At 40.9% G+C, this 13,135-nt stretch overlaps 1 protein-coding gene and 1 long non-coding RNA gene across 6 annotated transcripts; both read right to left on the reverse strand.

Moving 5' to 3' along the window:
* Positions 1–3,634: 3,634 nt before the first annotated feature.
* LOC120290853 lies at positions 3,635–4,439 on the reverse strand. Its single transcript, XR_005548528.1, has 2 exons — positions 4,216–4,439; positions 3,635–4,002 (listed from the first exon to the last, which is right to left on the reverse strand). It is a non-coding gene; the product is annotated as an uncharacterized LOC120290853 (long non-coding RNA).
* Positions 4,440–5,138: 699 nt separating this feature from the next.
* On the reverse strand, positions 5,139–13,066 carry LOC104432890 (receptor-like serine/threonine-protein kinase NCRK). Of its 5 annotated transcripts, none has more exons than XM_010045468.3 (11): positions 11,606–11,763; positions 10,587–10,682; positions 10,267–10,346; positions 9,650–9,766; positions 8,879–8,989; positions 7,847–8,119; positions 7,424–7,665; positions 7,050–7,346; positions 6,568–6,804; positions 6,013–6,240; positions 5,139–5,769 (listed from the first exon to the last, which is right to left on the reverse strand). In XM_010045468.3, the coding sequence occupies exons 3-11, from the start codon at positions 10,334–10,336 to the stop codon at positions 5,446–5,448; spliced, it is 1,899 nt and encodes a 632-aa protein (XP_010043770.2). In that variant the 5' UTR covers positions 10,337–10,346; positions 10,587–10,682; positions 11,606–11,763; the 3' UTR covers positions 5,139–5,445. The 5 variants fall into 5 exon arrangements, with proteins under 5 accessions (XP_010043770.2, XP_010043769.2, XP_010043772.2 ...); XM_010045467.3 differs by lacking the exon at positions 11,606–11,763 and adding an exon at positions 12,705–13,066 and having other exon boundaries at positions 5,396–5,769; XM_010045470.3 differs by having other exon boundaries at positions 5,396–5,769; positions 11,717–11,800.
* Positions 13,067–13,135: the final 69 nt, after the last annotated feature.

Genomic DNA, 13,135 nt, shown 5'->3' on the forward strand with positions numbered 1-13,135 from the left:
GTGCGGCCCCTTAGACATATCGGGACTTCAAGAAGATGACAACGCACCTGATTCATCCGCATTTAAAAGCTGGCGCCTGTTTTTCTTTATTGCACAATCACTAGACAAATCAGAAAGAGGACAAAGAAACAGTGACAACAGGAAAAAGAAATCGATGGGTCGTGGATTTATTTCTTCTTTTGCAAAGATCAAAGTTGACTTAAGTTTGATACGGATACCTATGGAATCTTCACACGTTTTCTTCATCCTTGATTAGAGACAGAACTTGCTGCTCGCTCCGCTGGGTTATATCGTCTCTCCCTTTGTTAATTACAGCACGTTTTAGCATTTAATTCGTAATTAAGACGGGCCACAGGAGAGAGGCTATGGAGACAAGGGGCGTTCAAATTTATCTTCAACTCCCATGATCAACCGCATTAGGCCTGCCTATGTTTCTTATAAGATAAGTTAATCGCGTAACAGTATCTCCAACAACCTTTTCTTGACCATCTAGATATGATGCGGGAGAATAATGCGTTATAGTATCATCTAGTGAACAGACGTGTTGGAAAAAATGCACAAGAAATCAAAGTCCAAGCCGTTTGACATACGGTGTATAAAGTGGTGATGTCCAAAGTACAAATCTTTGCTGTTTCCGCGTCGAAATCCGCTCTAAGAAGAAGCGGGCCACCCCTTTGGTCCTCGATGTCCATTGTCATTCTAATTTCTAATGATTCGCCATTGATGTCCCCACATAATACTCACAGAGACAGAGAGAGACAGAGAGAGAGAGAAGGGACCGGGAGGGAATCCCAAGGCAGAAGAATTTTGACTTTTTTTTTCCTGGATTTATCGTTCGTACTGGGTAGATGTCCTTCACTTTCGTCCGGACAAATCTTGAATGAAGATTTCTAATTATCTCATCCTCTTGAGCCGACTCAAATTCATTGTGCATCGTATTTACTGAATAAAGAAGCAATTAACAAAAGGGATAGATTAATTACTATCATTAAATCTGAAACCAAATAGGGTGGGATAAGTTCCTAGTTTATGGGATCGAGATCAGATCCACCAAATCCTGGAATCAACGATTTCTTTTTCCTTGTAAGTGTAAGTTTCTCAATATTAAAAGGAAAAAGAAACTAATTTAAGTTTGTTTCAAAATAAAATAATAAAAAATTAAAAATAATGATCGATCTAATTTAGATGGTTCAACTTCTTACGTGAAACTAGGAATGGACCTATCTCTTGGGGATCACGCAAAATTAGCCGATTCGAAATTAGCCGATTAGATTCGGTGCGATTTTGTTTTTGGATTGCACCCGGATGGCGACCCCTGATTAACATGGCACCCAGCTGGGAATGAGATCCGGGCACGGTGTGAAACTGTCGAAAGCATGGAATTCTCGCCTGAATTGAATGAAGTGGATGACAGATGCGACACTGATCGGTGGGATTGGTTGTCCAACCTGGCCGCAAGTGGGTCCCCCTTCCAAATTCAATGTTCCTCGTCCTTGTCCGATTGGCGGTGCGAAAGTCTTGGCAAATGCACGCAAAAAAAAACTCTTCTTGGCCGGAGGCTCGACTCCTCTTCATCAGCCCCTCAATTTACAGATTATTGAAATTGTCGCCCGTTTGCAATCGCAGAGCCCCTGAAATTATGCAATTTTTTGGGGGGCAGATACGTTATTTTGTATATTCACATCTTGGGAACGATGGAAAATTTTAATAAAAAGCAGACAAGCCGACGAGATCTCGGCCCGAACCAGCTCTTTCGTTGTACAGTCGAAGGCATCAAGCCCATGACATCCGAATGACCCCGCACATTTAATGATGTCCTCTCCTGCCTCACTCACCTCCCGCGTCTTCAATAATGCATTTTGTATTCATTTATAGTCCACCGAATTTTCTCCATTTTCTTCTATTTAGTAGTGCTAAAAAAAATGCAATCATGTGTATGCGTCTCAAAATAATGGAGGAAGAAAATAATGGGAAAGTGGGAATTTGGAAATAAAGTCGAATTGTTTACACAACAGAAAAGATATGAATGAAATTGTTGATGTGTGAGGGATGTATAGGTTAATGCGGAAAAACTGAATATCATTTGGATAGCAATTATGTCCAATTTATTGTGACATACTAAGTATGGTTTATATTGAATTGAATTGAATTGTAGCCACAAACTATCATGTAGTTTTTGGTAAAGTTTGAATTTTTTTCTTAATTAAGATGTTAATAAATTCGCTTTACATTTTGGGGGGGAGTCAAATTGCAGAGGAGGCCATGCATTTTGTATATTTGCATTAAGGAAGGGCCTACACTCTCATTAAGCGGCCAAGCCTGTACTTTGAGACACCAATAATATCAGACATGTGATTTAGATTTAGATGTGGCTTTAGACTTTGAAATAATCAGAGGAAATTGCTGGAAGCTTGTTCATGCTTGTAAGCATTTTGCAATGTGTAAATTCAACTCCTCCTTACTTCAGTTGTCCGAATATAGTGTTAAGGACGCAGAACGGGGAAAAAAAAGCATGACTTAACATGTAAATACCCACAAAAAAAAATGTCTGACCAAAAAAAAAAAACTTAAAAAATGTAATTGGCGATGACCCTTTTACAAAAACAAAGGTGGGTGTGAGACCCAAATTTAACCAACCCGAAATTGTGATCATCCGTAATTTACGTGTTTAGCCGCAAATAATAATAAAAGTTTGGAATTCGGATTACAGAAATAGCGGATCTCATATGAATTTTGAAAAGATCAAATCAAATTTGACATTCCAGGGCTTTCTTTTAATATGTGTACTAAGTACACAAAAGTACTTGCTCGACCTCTCGCCGGCGCATACACGGAACGTAGTAATAGATCAAATAAACAAAAACAGAGACCGTCTTCTGATGGGGTTTGTGTCTTCCAAGGTCGAGTTATGTCCTATTTTAAAATCAAGTTGACGTTGGACGGCTCTACCATTGATGTAATCCTAATCCAATTCTAGCCTCCTCAAAGAACTTTTAGGAGTCAATCTCCGCTCACGTGTCAAAGTTCAGTCAGCTTGCTCCTCATCACCAGTCTTGGATCAAAAGGGAGGGTGCAATTCATACAGCATGATTGATTTGGGTGCAAATACTGCATTCGAATTACTTAACCATCTGAAGTTCTTCATGGTCTCGGCTGGACCAAGCTACAAAGTCGAGTAATTTCGGGGCGGATCTTCACTTATATTACAAAGTATCCAATTCAATCCCTTTACAGCGTATGGATTGTGACATCTCACAATTCTTGGCACATTCGCAGACATAGCCATATTTTTAGACGTTTCTTTCAATGTCTGGAAATTTCAAGAATGGTGACCGGTGCGCTCTTGTCGGTTTGCTCGACGAGCCACTGTCATATTAGTCGACTGGTATTAGCTCGTGTTTGTAGGCGCTAGATGAATCCAGAGTCGATCGGTTTTCAAAGATTCTTGTATTTTTCAGCATTAATTGGCATACATAGGGGGAAAAAAGTACGGCCCAGATGGCAAGTTTATAGCTTAGCCGAAAGATCCGTTCCGATGCTAACCAGAGAATGAAACTGCCAATTGACACCTGATCTCTGGCAGTTATTTATGGCAATGAACCAAGGGAAAAGCCTGTTTCTCTGCAAGATCACGAGTCTGCAAAATCCAGACCAGCCTCATATTTGAGATGTCTGATTTCATCGGTATTACTAACATAAAAGTACATCAATTGGACAGGAAGACGCGACAGAAGAAGAGGCTCAGCATCCGAGCTATTACACCAACACAACGGAGTCAATTAGGGACACACAATGTCTAAGCACTTTCCAAAGTAAAATCAGACCAACACACAATTCTGCACCCATTTCAACAGTACCAAAAAAAAAAAAATCGGGTTTTCGAAATACTCGTGGCAGGTTTTCTTCTGGAAATGCGGAAAGCCTCATGGCGGGGGAGCCCCGGGCTCGAAGAGCGGCGGGCAGCAGCTTCGGAACAGACCGCAGCAGCACAGAAACCACATCCTGCATAACAGGCCAACAAAAGAAGAAAAGAATCAACTATAATGAGCAATTATATTTGCGCTTTCATATACTGTGTCACGGAATCGATCTTAATTTGCATGCATTGGAACTTTTTCTCCATTGACGACGGACCTTTAACATATACGTTCAGGTATTTGTTTTTTGGATTAACATCTAGAGTTACAAAGAGTGATGAAGAAAGAATCATCTTACAGGCAATCCAAGCATCCTCCTCCATCGGGCGGACCAGGCGGCGGGGCGGGCGCGAGAAGTGGTGCACTTGGCGGCGGAGGATCCATGGCCGACCGGGAGAAGAGATTGGACACTTTCTCAAAGTAAGACAGGAAGCTGAGTGAATGAGACTCGGATCCTTTGAAAAGAGGTTAAGCTCGCTTTTATCGTAGAGCTCCTCCTTGCCCCAGGTCAGAGGGCATTCATCTACCAGTCAAAACATGGGACTAACTACCCAGATTTTGGACATGTTCATCAAACCGGTTACTTATGAAGTAAGACAAGTTTCAGATGCACGTGGACGACAACTACGGACATTCACAGAAAAAAAGGGATAATTACAGAGGAGTCGCGAGGCAATGTGGATTGTTAATGCCTCTTCACTCCTTGATTGAATCTGTGCGAGGAGATCAGTGTCAGTATCCCGGCATTCTTTTCCTGTCCCGGTTTTTTCAAGCAACAAGCATCGTTTTCCGTTGCATGTGCCCTGTAAGGCTTCGTTGGCTGGATCTGTTTGCGTTGGAAAATGTTTTGAGGATTGACCGGACTAATAGCTGAGTTGTGTTGACTTGCTTCAGTTTCTTGCAGTTCAAACTATCTCTATCATTGAGTATAGATCAAGTTTTGTCTTTAGATGTCATGACATCTAATTGCTAGCCGAAGCTATGCATGTGCTGTACATGTTTATGGGTGTTGCAGCAATGGATTCAGAAAAATGGTTGGAGCAAGAAAAAAGCTTCAGCAAAGAGAAAAACTTGTAAGAAAAAATCTGTTTCTTCTTTTTTAAAACCTAAATCATCCTACAACCCCTTGCACGATGTAGCTCATTTTAGTAAATTCACAATGTTCCAGTGACAGCGAACTCTGAGGCATCTTTCACATCATATCTACCAAAAAAAGTGGCATAATTTCAGATTCCTATCGAGGTTCAGATTTCTGTTAAAGAAAAAAAACTAAGATATCTATTTTTTAACTTCTGTACAAGCAATTTGATGAAGCATGAAACAAACAAAGAAATAAGTTGGTACCCACCAACCTAATTCATCCTATGCTTTACGAGGGAAAGGGGAAAAACATAAAGAAAGAAGAGAAGCTTAATGTATCTCGAACCTATGTATACTCAACAAACAAATTGGCCAAAAAGAAGCCGATACATTGCAATGCGGGGTTACAGATATGTACTCACTGCTGCTCTCATCCCCATGTACTGACTCAATGCGTCTTCTCAAGGGGACTTGTAGTTGCCAAGCAGAAGGATTCGAACCGAGGTTCAACTAAGTCCACTGAATCATCCTCATGGGAACGCCAGCTCCTCGCTTTAGAGGAAAGCATAATCAATCTCTCTACGTGATTGGAGGAAATATCGTTTTCATTGTTTGCAGTCCAAGGATCTTGGCCAACATCAACTGGTAGAGAACATGGGCTGGACAACCCATTTGGCGCAAAATTTTTCAACCCTTCTGTGTCTCTAGGACTATATACCAGTTCGCCAGGTATTTCTGTAATCGAATCAGATTTCATACTGGCGGAAGACCACTGCACATCAGAGAAGCACCAAAAATTCAATCAGAGTGACAGGCAAATGCAAGAATGCAATGATACAAAAAAATGGGGTTCAACAATCATCAAGCGCCAAAGTAATGAGACACGACTTTTTTGTGACAAATGGACCTTAAAACAGCCAAATGTATTATCAGGATTAACCAAAGAGAAAATCCTGACAGTTGTATGTATGTTTCTCATATGCAAGATCCATTCAATTTTGACAGGGGTCATTACCTGAGAAAGGCTGGCCTGCATGTTTCTCATTCTAGACTTATCGGGTGCGATTGTTGAAAGAATTTGAACCACCTCACTCATGGTTGGCCGTGAATCAGGATCCAATAACAGGCATTCCTTCGCAAGGTAAGCCATTATATACATCTCTTCTTCAAGGAAGTTTCCTTTCAGCCTGGGATCGGGCAACTCCGAAATCACTCGGCTACTGTCTTGTAAACGTGGTGTAGCCTGCAACATTATAGAGAGAAATCTAGTTAATCTGTTAATGTAATAATACTCATCAGAATTGATGATGAAATTGACAACATGACTATGATTTCCCATTGAAGTTGTAAAAAAGCATTAGTCGGTTGTTGGAACCCAGCTATAAATGATAGAAGTAGAAACATTAAGGAACCATGTTATGATGACTTCAACTAATGAAATACGATGAAGATGGAATTTTGAGAAGTAAAACCAGCAAAGTAGATCCTATTGCAAAAAAAAAAAAAAAAAAAAAATCAACTTAGAACTCTGCTTTTCACTGCATAAGATGTAGGGTAATAGTAAATCTACCCATATGACAAGGCTCTCTTCTCCTTTGCTGGTTGATTTATGGATTGGCTGCCGACCAGTGATGAGCTCAAGAAGAACCACCCCGAAACTGAAAACATCAGATTTTAGAGAGGCTCTCCCAACAATTGCATACTCAGGAGCAAAATAGCCAAAAGTCCCCTGCATCCTTGCTGGAGAATTGGAACCGCTGGGTAGGTCATCAGCTTTCAAGCATTTCGCCATACCAAGATCAGTTATCTGCATAAAATTTAATTGTTATCATACTGTAAGAAGGGGCACAGAACTATATTAACTAGCAACCTCTCAGTTACAAGAAGAAGCTAAATAGCGATACCTCTAGAATCATCAGATGCAATTCTGAGGTTAATGCACACTATACTTGATAAAATAAACCCCCTCCCCAAAAAAAAAAAGAAAAGAAAAGAAAGAAAAAGAAACCAGACAAACATCGGCATTACAATTATGCAAGAAGATATTCTCACCTTTGCCCTCCAATTATCATCTAAAAGAATGTTTGTGGATTTGACATCTCTATGCAATATTCTTGGAGCAGCGGCCTCATGGAGATACTCCAAACCCCTTGCAGCTCCAATTGCAATCCCAACACGGGTATCCCAGCTCATGTTCTCTCCTACTGTGCCATCTAGACAGTCTCTTAGATTACCGTTGGCCATAAATTCAAACACCAGCAGCCTTTCAACATGTTTCCCGTGAAATTCTGAGCAGTACCCGAGCAAAGGCACCACATGGCAGTGATGAAGTCTTGATAGGAGGTCCACCTGAGCAAAAAGATCCATTATGAATGCTGAAGGACATAATTTCACATAAAAGAAATTTTTGTGCATTGATGAGGTACCTCGGTTGAAAACTTTAAGTCTGCATCTGGACCTTCCTCATGATTAAGTCTCTTAATAGCGACAATTCTGCCATCTTTAAGCTGTCCACGATACACGTAACTGCTTCCTCCAAGTCCAATGAGATTAGAACTGGAAAAGTAGTTGGTTGCATGTTCCAGTTCAGAGTATGCAAACTGAAGTAAGATACCATGTACAGTTCCAGATTTGTGTTTAACAACAAATGCAGCTTTGTAGAAGCACCCTGAAAGTGGAGATACAAATACTGGATGAGACCAAGCAAAACCAGAGTATTTCATGTAATCAGCACAAATAAAGAAGCTCTAGTCGGCAAAATTTAGCAGGATCCTACTCTTTGAATCAAATTAAAGTCAATAGCAAACTCTTTTCTTCTATAAGGAAAAAGGTATCGCCAACCTACTTACCTATGAAAGAATTGACACGGGAAGATACATTAACTTTAGCTTCTCGAGTTGATGAGATCTTATGTTTAATTAAATCAGAGGCACTATTGCAACTTGTTTCTATGTCTGATGCGAACAAAGGAGACTGGATTTGGCGCTTCTCCTTTCGGTAAAGGTAGAATATGATCGAGGCAAAGAATGCGATAGTTGTGAAAAGGACACAGATTAGTAGGACAATTATGACAGCTCTGCTTGAATTGTGCTTATCTGATGCTTGCGCCTCATTAAGAGAACCTGGTAAGAACAAAATGTCAGTCAGAATGTTTGCTCTATATTTAGTGCATAATCCAGAGAAGCAGTTTATTCAGGACACCAAAACCATCTCAATCCAGGGAAACATATCAAGGTATTGAAGAAAAAGTATAAGAGCAAGGGACCCAGTATGGAAATGATAAAATGGAACATCTAAAGAAACCTTATGGGAGGTTTAAATGTCATCGAGTCCTTGGACAAAAAAGGTTAGGTATCTACAGTCATAGATCTGGGAAAAGTAAAAGCTAACCTCATTGTCTAGGGGGAAATATGAAGAGCAATTTCAGCAATAGCGCCCAATTAATATTTAGAAATTTGTATTGACTGTTGATATAAACAACTAGACAGAATTCTGCAACTAAGGGCCTGTTCAGAGAGGCCGTGGCTTTTTATCTTATGGCTGTAGCTGCAACTTTTATTGAAATTACATGCTTGGGAGACCTGACTTTAATTAGGCAATTGATTAATGTTATATAAGGGATTGCTGTCTAACTCAAATCCTACTATGCATTCTTTTTTTTTGTACAAAAGCCATCAACAGAGACCAAGGTTTAGGGCTTTTTTAAGCTTTAGGGCTTCTTCTGTTGAACACACGGTGTGGCAAGAGAAGCTAATTTTACGTTATTCTTCCTTTTTTCTTTTTTCTTTCGGTTTGGGGGGGGGGGAGCGAAGCCCTCCTAAACAAACACTATTTCATTAATTCAGAAGGATTGTGCAAAAGGAAAAGGACAGTTGTGTTACCAGCAGTGCAGTTGCAGGCTGTGAAGCAATTGGCGTCATTGTTCCCAGATGCTATTTTGGGAAAAATGTCAATGCATCTGCACGTCCACATATTTTTGCTCTTTTCTCCATCTGTTGCATGAGAAGTCAACAGAGCCAACAATTAGATAAGAGACACCCGTCTAGTATTTAGGTACTCTGGACTCATACTTGCAAGCTTCAGGTTGAAAAACAAAGAGGTACAATGAGAGAGAGAGAGAGAGAGAGAGCAGATACTGTATATCTGTCACCCTATGCATAGAGCAGTAACACTGTTGCAAAAACATCAACATTAGAATTCTTATAGATCAAACAATTACTAGCATTTGATGAAGAAATCTTCCACAATGTAAACATGCTCCTGAAATAGAAGAATCTGTCAATGGGTAACGCTAACGTGTGATGTTGAAATTGTCTCATCAATGGTTACTCATAGATGAATCTCATGAACCTCCTGTAGGATTGAAAGCATTGTGTAGATTAAGGTTACCAAAGAGTAGAACATTTTATTCCATTTCATTTATACAGAATCGCATATCCAAAATTGATGAGAACGAATACCCCCCAGAGCTAACAGTAAGCTGCCAAAAGTTTCTACCAGAATAAAATTAAACAAAGAAGAAACCAGTTCTTTGATAAAAGTAATTGGGTGACACGAAAGGACTAGGTAAAACATTCTGAAGAATGCATTCAACATCAAGATAAGTTTAAGCTTCTAGATAAAAAATTTTCCTGGAAAGATAGGAAACATACCTGAAGTGCAATTACAGGATGTGGAGCAGTTTGATGAGAGAAAAGAGTTTTGGTTCCCTTGGTCCAATAAGCATGAACATGTCCATTTGATTGACCCAAATGCATTAGAAGATTCATCTGCCACAGAAAAACAAATTCTAAAATGAGATTAGGTAGCCAGTTTTTTTTTTTTGCATGATTTAGTGGCATTTAATCAGCCACAGAAAAATCATAGACAGCACAAGCATTATGGAGAGAACAAGGAGTTGCCACAAATTGTTTGTTTTTACAATTAATCAGAGGCATACTAGTTCTTTTCTAAAATTTGGCTAGGAAATGAACATCATTCATTCATTAACTTTGCAGCAATCACTATGTACATCAATTCTAACACCATCAAAACCACAGCTAGAAGAATAATGTAAGCTTTTCTAACAACCTGAGGTAAATTCTAAGCAAAGTCGCTAATGGAGGCAAATTAGTTGCCATGTACTTCAATTGGAAAAAAATAAAAGTAGGCCTATCTTGTGCAAGGGTTGTTAAAGGAAAAGAGCATGCATAATGAAGGACCCAAGGATGTCCACATTTTAGATCAAGACTAGAGTCAACAAACAATGATTGAACAGATTCATACTAACCACAAAAAATATGATGAATTGAGAGGAAGCCGGCGAGACAAATAACTGCAACTTCCACGTGAAGCCTCATTTATATCAACCTAAAGAGTGAAGTGAAAGATCAGAAAATCAATGAGGACTCCCCAGACATTATAGCTGAAACTTTGAGTTGTTCAAGAGGTAAATAAACAAAGAAGAGATTCTCCTTGAATATTTTGGTTAAGTCAGTTTCATTTAAAATCAAACTCGGTTTCTTAAAAACCATCACCTCTCCACATATACAACCAGGTAAATGCTCTACACAGGTTCTCCTTATTAAGTACAAGGCTGAAGCAACAAACCTGATAGCAACAGTGTTTCACACCTTCCAATGAGTAGATATATCCTCCATCAGCCATAAGATGTTCCTTTTTCAGAGTTCATCACAGATTGTCAATCTGTCCAAAGAAGATAACAAGCAGGGCTAAGAATAACCTTCAAAAGCACTTCATCTGTGAGTAAGGACACAATTCTAAGTGATGATAAACTTCAAATTGAAAGTCTCCATCCCACTGTAACAAGCAAAAGAAACCAAGTGAAAGTCCATGAGAATTTCAAAGATAATATCCTCCTAAATGCCATGTAAATCTGAAGGGAGCTGGAGCCCAGCTCTAAATGACAGAGATAGGAGAAGTAATCCAACATCTTCTCTTGAGACAAGTTGTGTGGAAGGAAATCTAAGATTAGTAACTGTCCAGGGGTTTCCATAGTCAATGACTTGAAGTTGCAGAGAGCACAAGAATGTAAATCCATGTTTGGCCAACCAACATTTTGGAATGCTCATTTATCTTCAATGTACAGTGGAAAACAGGTGATCAACATGCACTATATTCAACGTGGATACAACATAGTGGTGTGTTGCCGTTGAATGGCGGAGAAAACAGGCAGTGTGAATTATCTGGTGTAGCTAATGGAACCAGAAACATCCAACCGATGATGGTACGCCACTGTATGCCTTAAATGCAGGTGCAGCCATGCCCACATATGCAATACTGTCACTAAAAGTATTGTGGAGCTACGGTACGTCATGGTCAGCCAAGAACAAGGTCTCTTGAGGCTCATCGAGAAACATCTCTCCAAACTAAAAACAACGGCATTTATTAAGGGAAAGAACCCCACCTGCAGAATGAGTTCTACACTACGCCGGCTGTTTAGGTGACAAGTACAGGTGAGGTAAGAATGAGATGGTGGGAATAAAAGACATGTCTCAGAAGCAGAAAATTAAAGCGACGGTTCATTGTGCCACTATTTAAGCAAACAAATTGGCCGCACTCAATATTCGACTAAAGCATTTGGATTGAAGCCATGAACACCAACTTACTCTCCGGCCTCGAAACTTCTGAGGATGTTCCATCAGTGAAAGTGGAGGTCACTGAGCCTATTCCAATAATATGATAGATTGAGACAATCCAACCAAGGAGAGGAGACTCACAATAAGATTTAAAGACGAATACGTGCTCCAAACAAGGGCAATGATGAACAGTTATCTGACAGCAGATAAAGAGTCAGATGCAGACTGCTGGCGTTTTAGGAATATATTAACGGGAAACAAGCTAGAAAACAAGCCCATCACCCACCCCTTTGAAAGCAACCAATTTGTATTCGCGAAAGAGACGGGTCAACTAATTACCGGGGGCCTCTGGTACCCTCTTTCCCTCCGGGTCTTCTAAGGAACGCATGGGTTAGTTCCTTGTGAAAGTGGGAACCTTTCTTGTAATGAATTTCCCGACGAACACAACCCAAAGTCCCAACGGTTAGAAAGACTTCGCTTCAAAGACATAGAACATACGTCCCAGGGACGATGCACACATTGGAACCGTAACAGCGACATGGAAAGGAGCAAAGTGGAGTTTCAGCCTGCGGGGCCCAACAGGCTCTGTGTCGGCAGTCGAGACGCCGTTGCTGACCGCACGATACAAAAGCCGACATAAACAAGGGAAATTCGATCCAATGTAAAATAAGGGAAATCGATCAGGCGACGGGAACCGTCGATCCAATGAAAAGGTCATGGCATCGCACGTATCCAGCGCTGGACTGGTCCAGGGATGAGGTCGGGGACAAATCGATGACGTCGGCCATCGGTGGGTCAACTAGAAAACAAGATTAGGGAAAGTTCCCATTTTTATTTCCATTTTTTGCCGGGTCAGATGGAAGTTCCCATTTTCAATTACGGGGACGAACTGCTAAAGATTTCAAAACACGGGCTGAATCCATGATCATTCTATCGGCATAACGCGACGTTATCACCGACAAGAGAAGAGATTTTCAGAGACTTTGACAAGGAAGATGCTCGATTGATTCTGAATCATGCACTCATGCAGCACTCATCTAACGCATTGAATCCCAGAGAATGCCACTCCAGTTTCACCCGAGAGCGAGAAAAAGCCAGAGGCATTGCAACGAATGAGCGGCGAAATTACCTTACGGCGGCCAGTTCCTGCTCCGGCGCTCTTGGTCCGGCTGAACGGGCAGGGAACTCGCTGCTCCTCCAAAGCGTCCGAAGTCCGACGTGACGGGTGCAGCCGGCGACTCCGAGCGCTTCGAAGAGCTGAATGATCTGCTGCAACCTCGAGAGAGAGAGAGAGAGAGAGGCTGCGAGCGAGCGAGCTCAAAATGGGGAGTGCGGGAACGAACCGGAGCTTTCAATTCGACGGAACGTGCATCACATCAAATCAAATCAAACGACAGAAAGTGCAAAAGCGTAAAGCGCGAACGGAACTTGGCAGAGAGAGAAAGAGAGATCATGTCCAGAACTCTGGCGCTCTGAAGTGATGAGATGAACAAGATTTCCCATGGCACTGATGCCGAGGTGGCGGCCCCCTCCTGCTTTTTTTTCTGGGCCGGTGGACCC

This window comes from Eucalyptus grandis, chromosome 2 (genome assembly GCF_016545825.1).
Source record: "Eucalyptus grandis isolate ANBG69807.140 chromosome 2, ASM1654582v1, whole genome shotgun sequence".
Classification (NCBI taxonomy): Eukaryota; Viridiplantae; Streptophyta; class Magnoliopsida; order Myrtales; family Myrtaceae; genus Eucalyptus; species Eucalyptus grandis.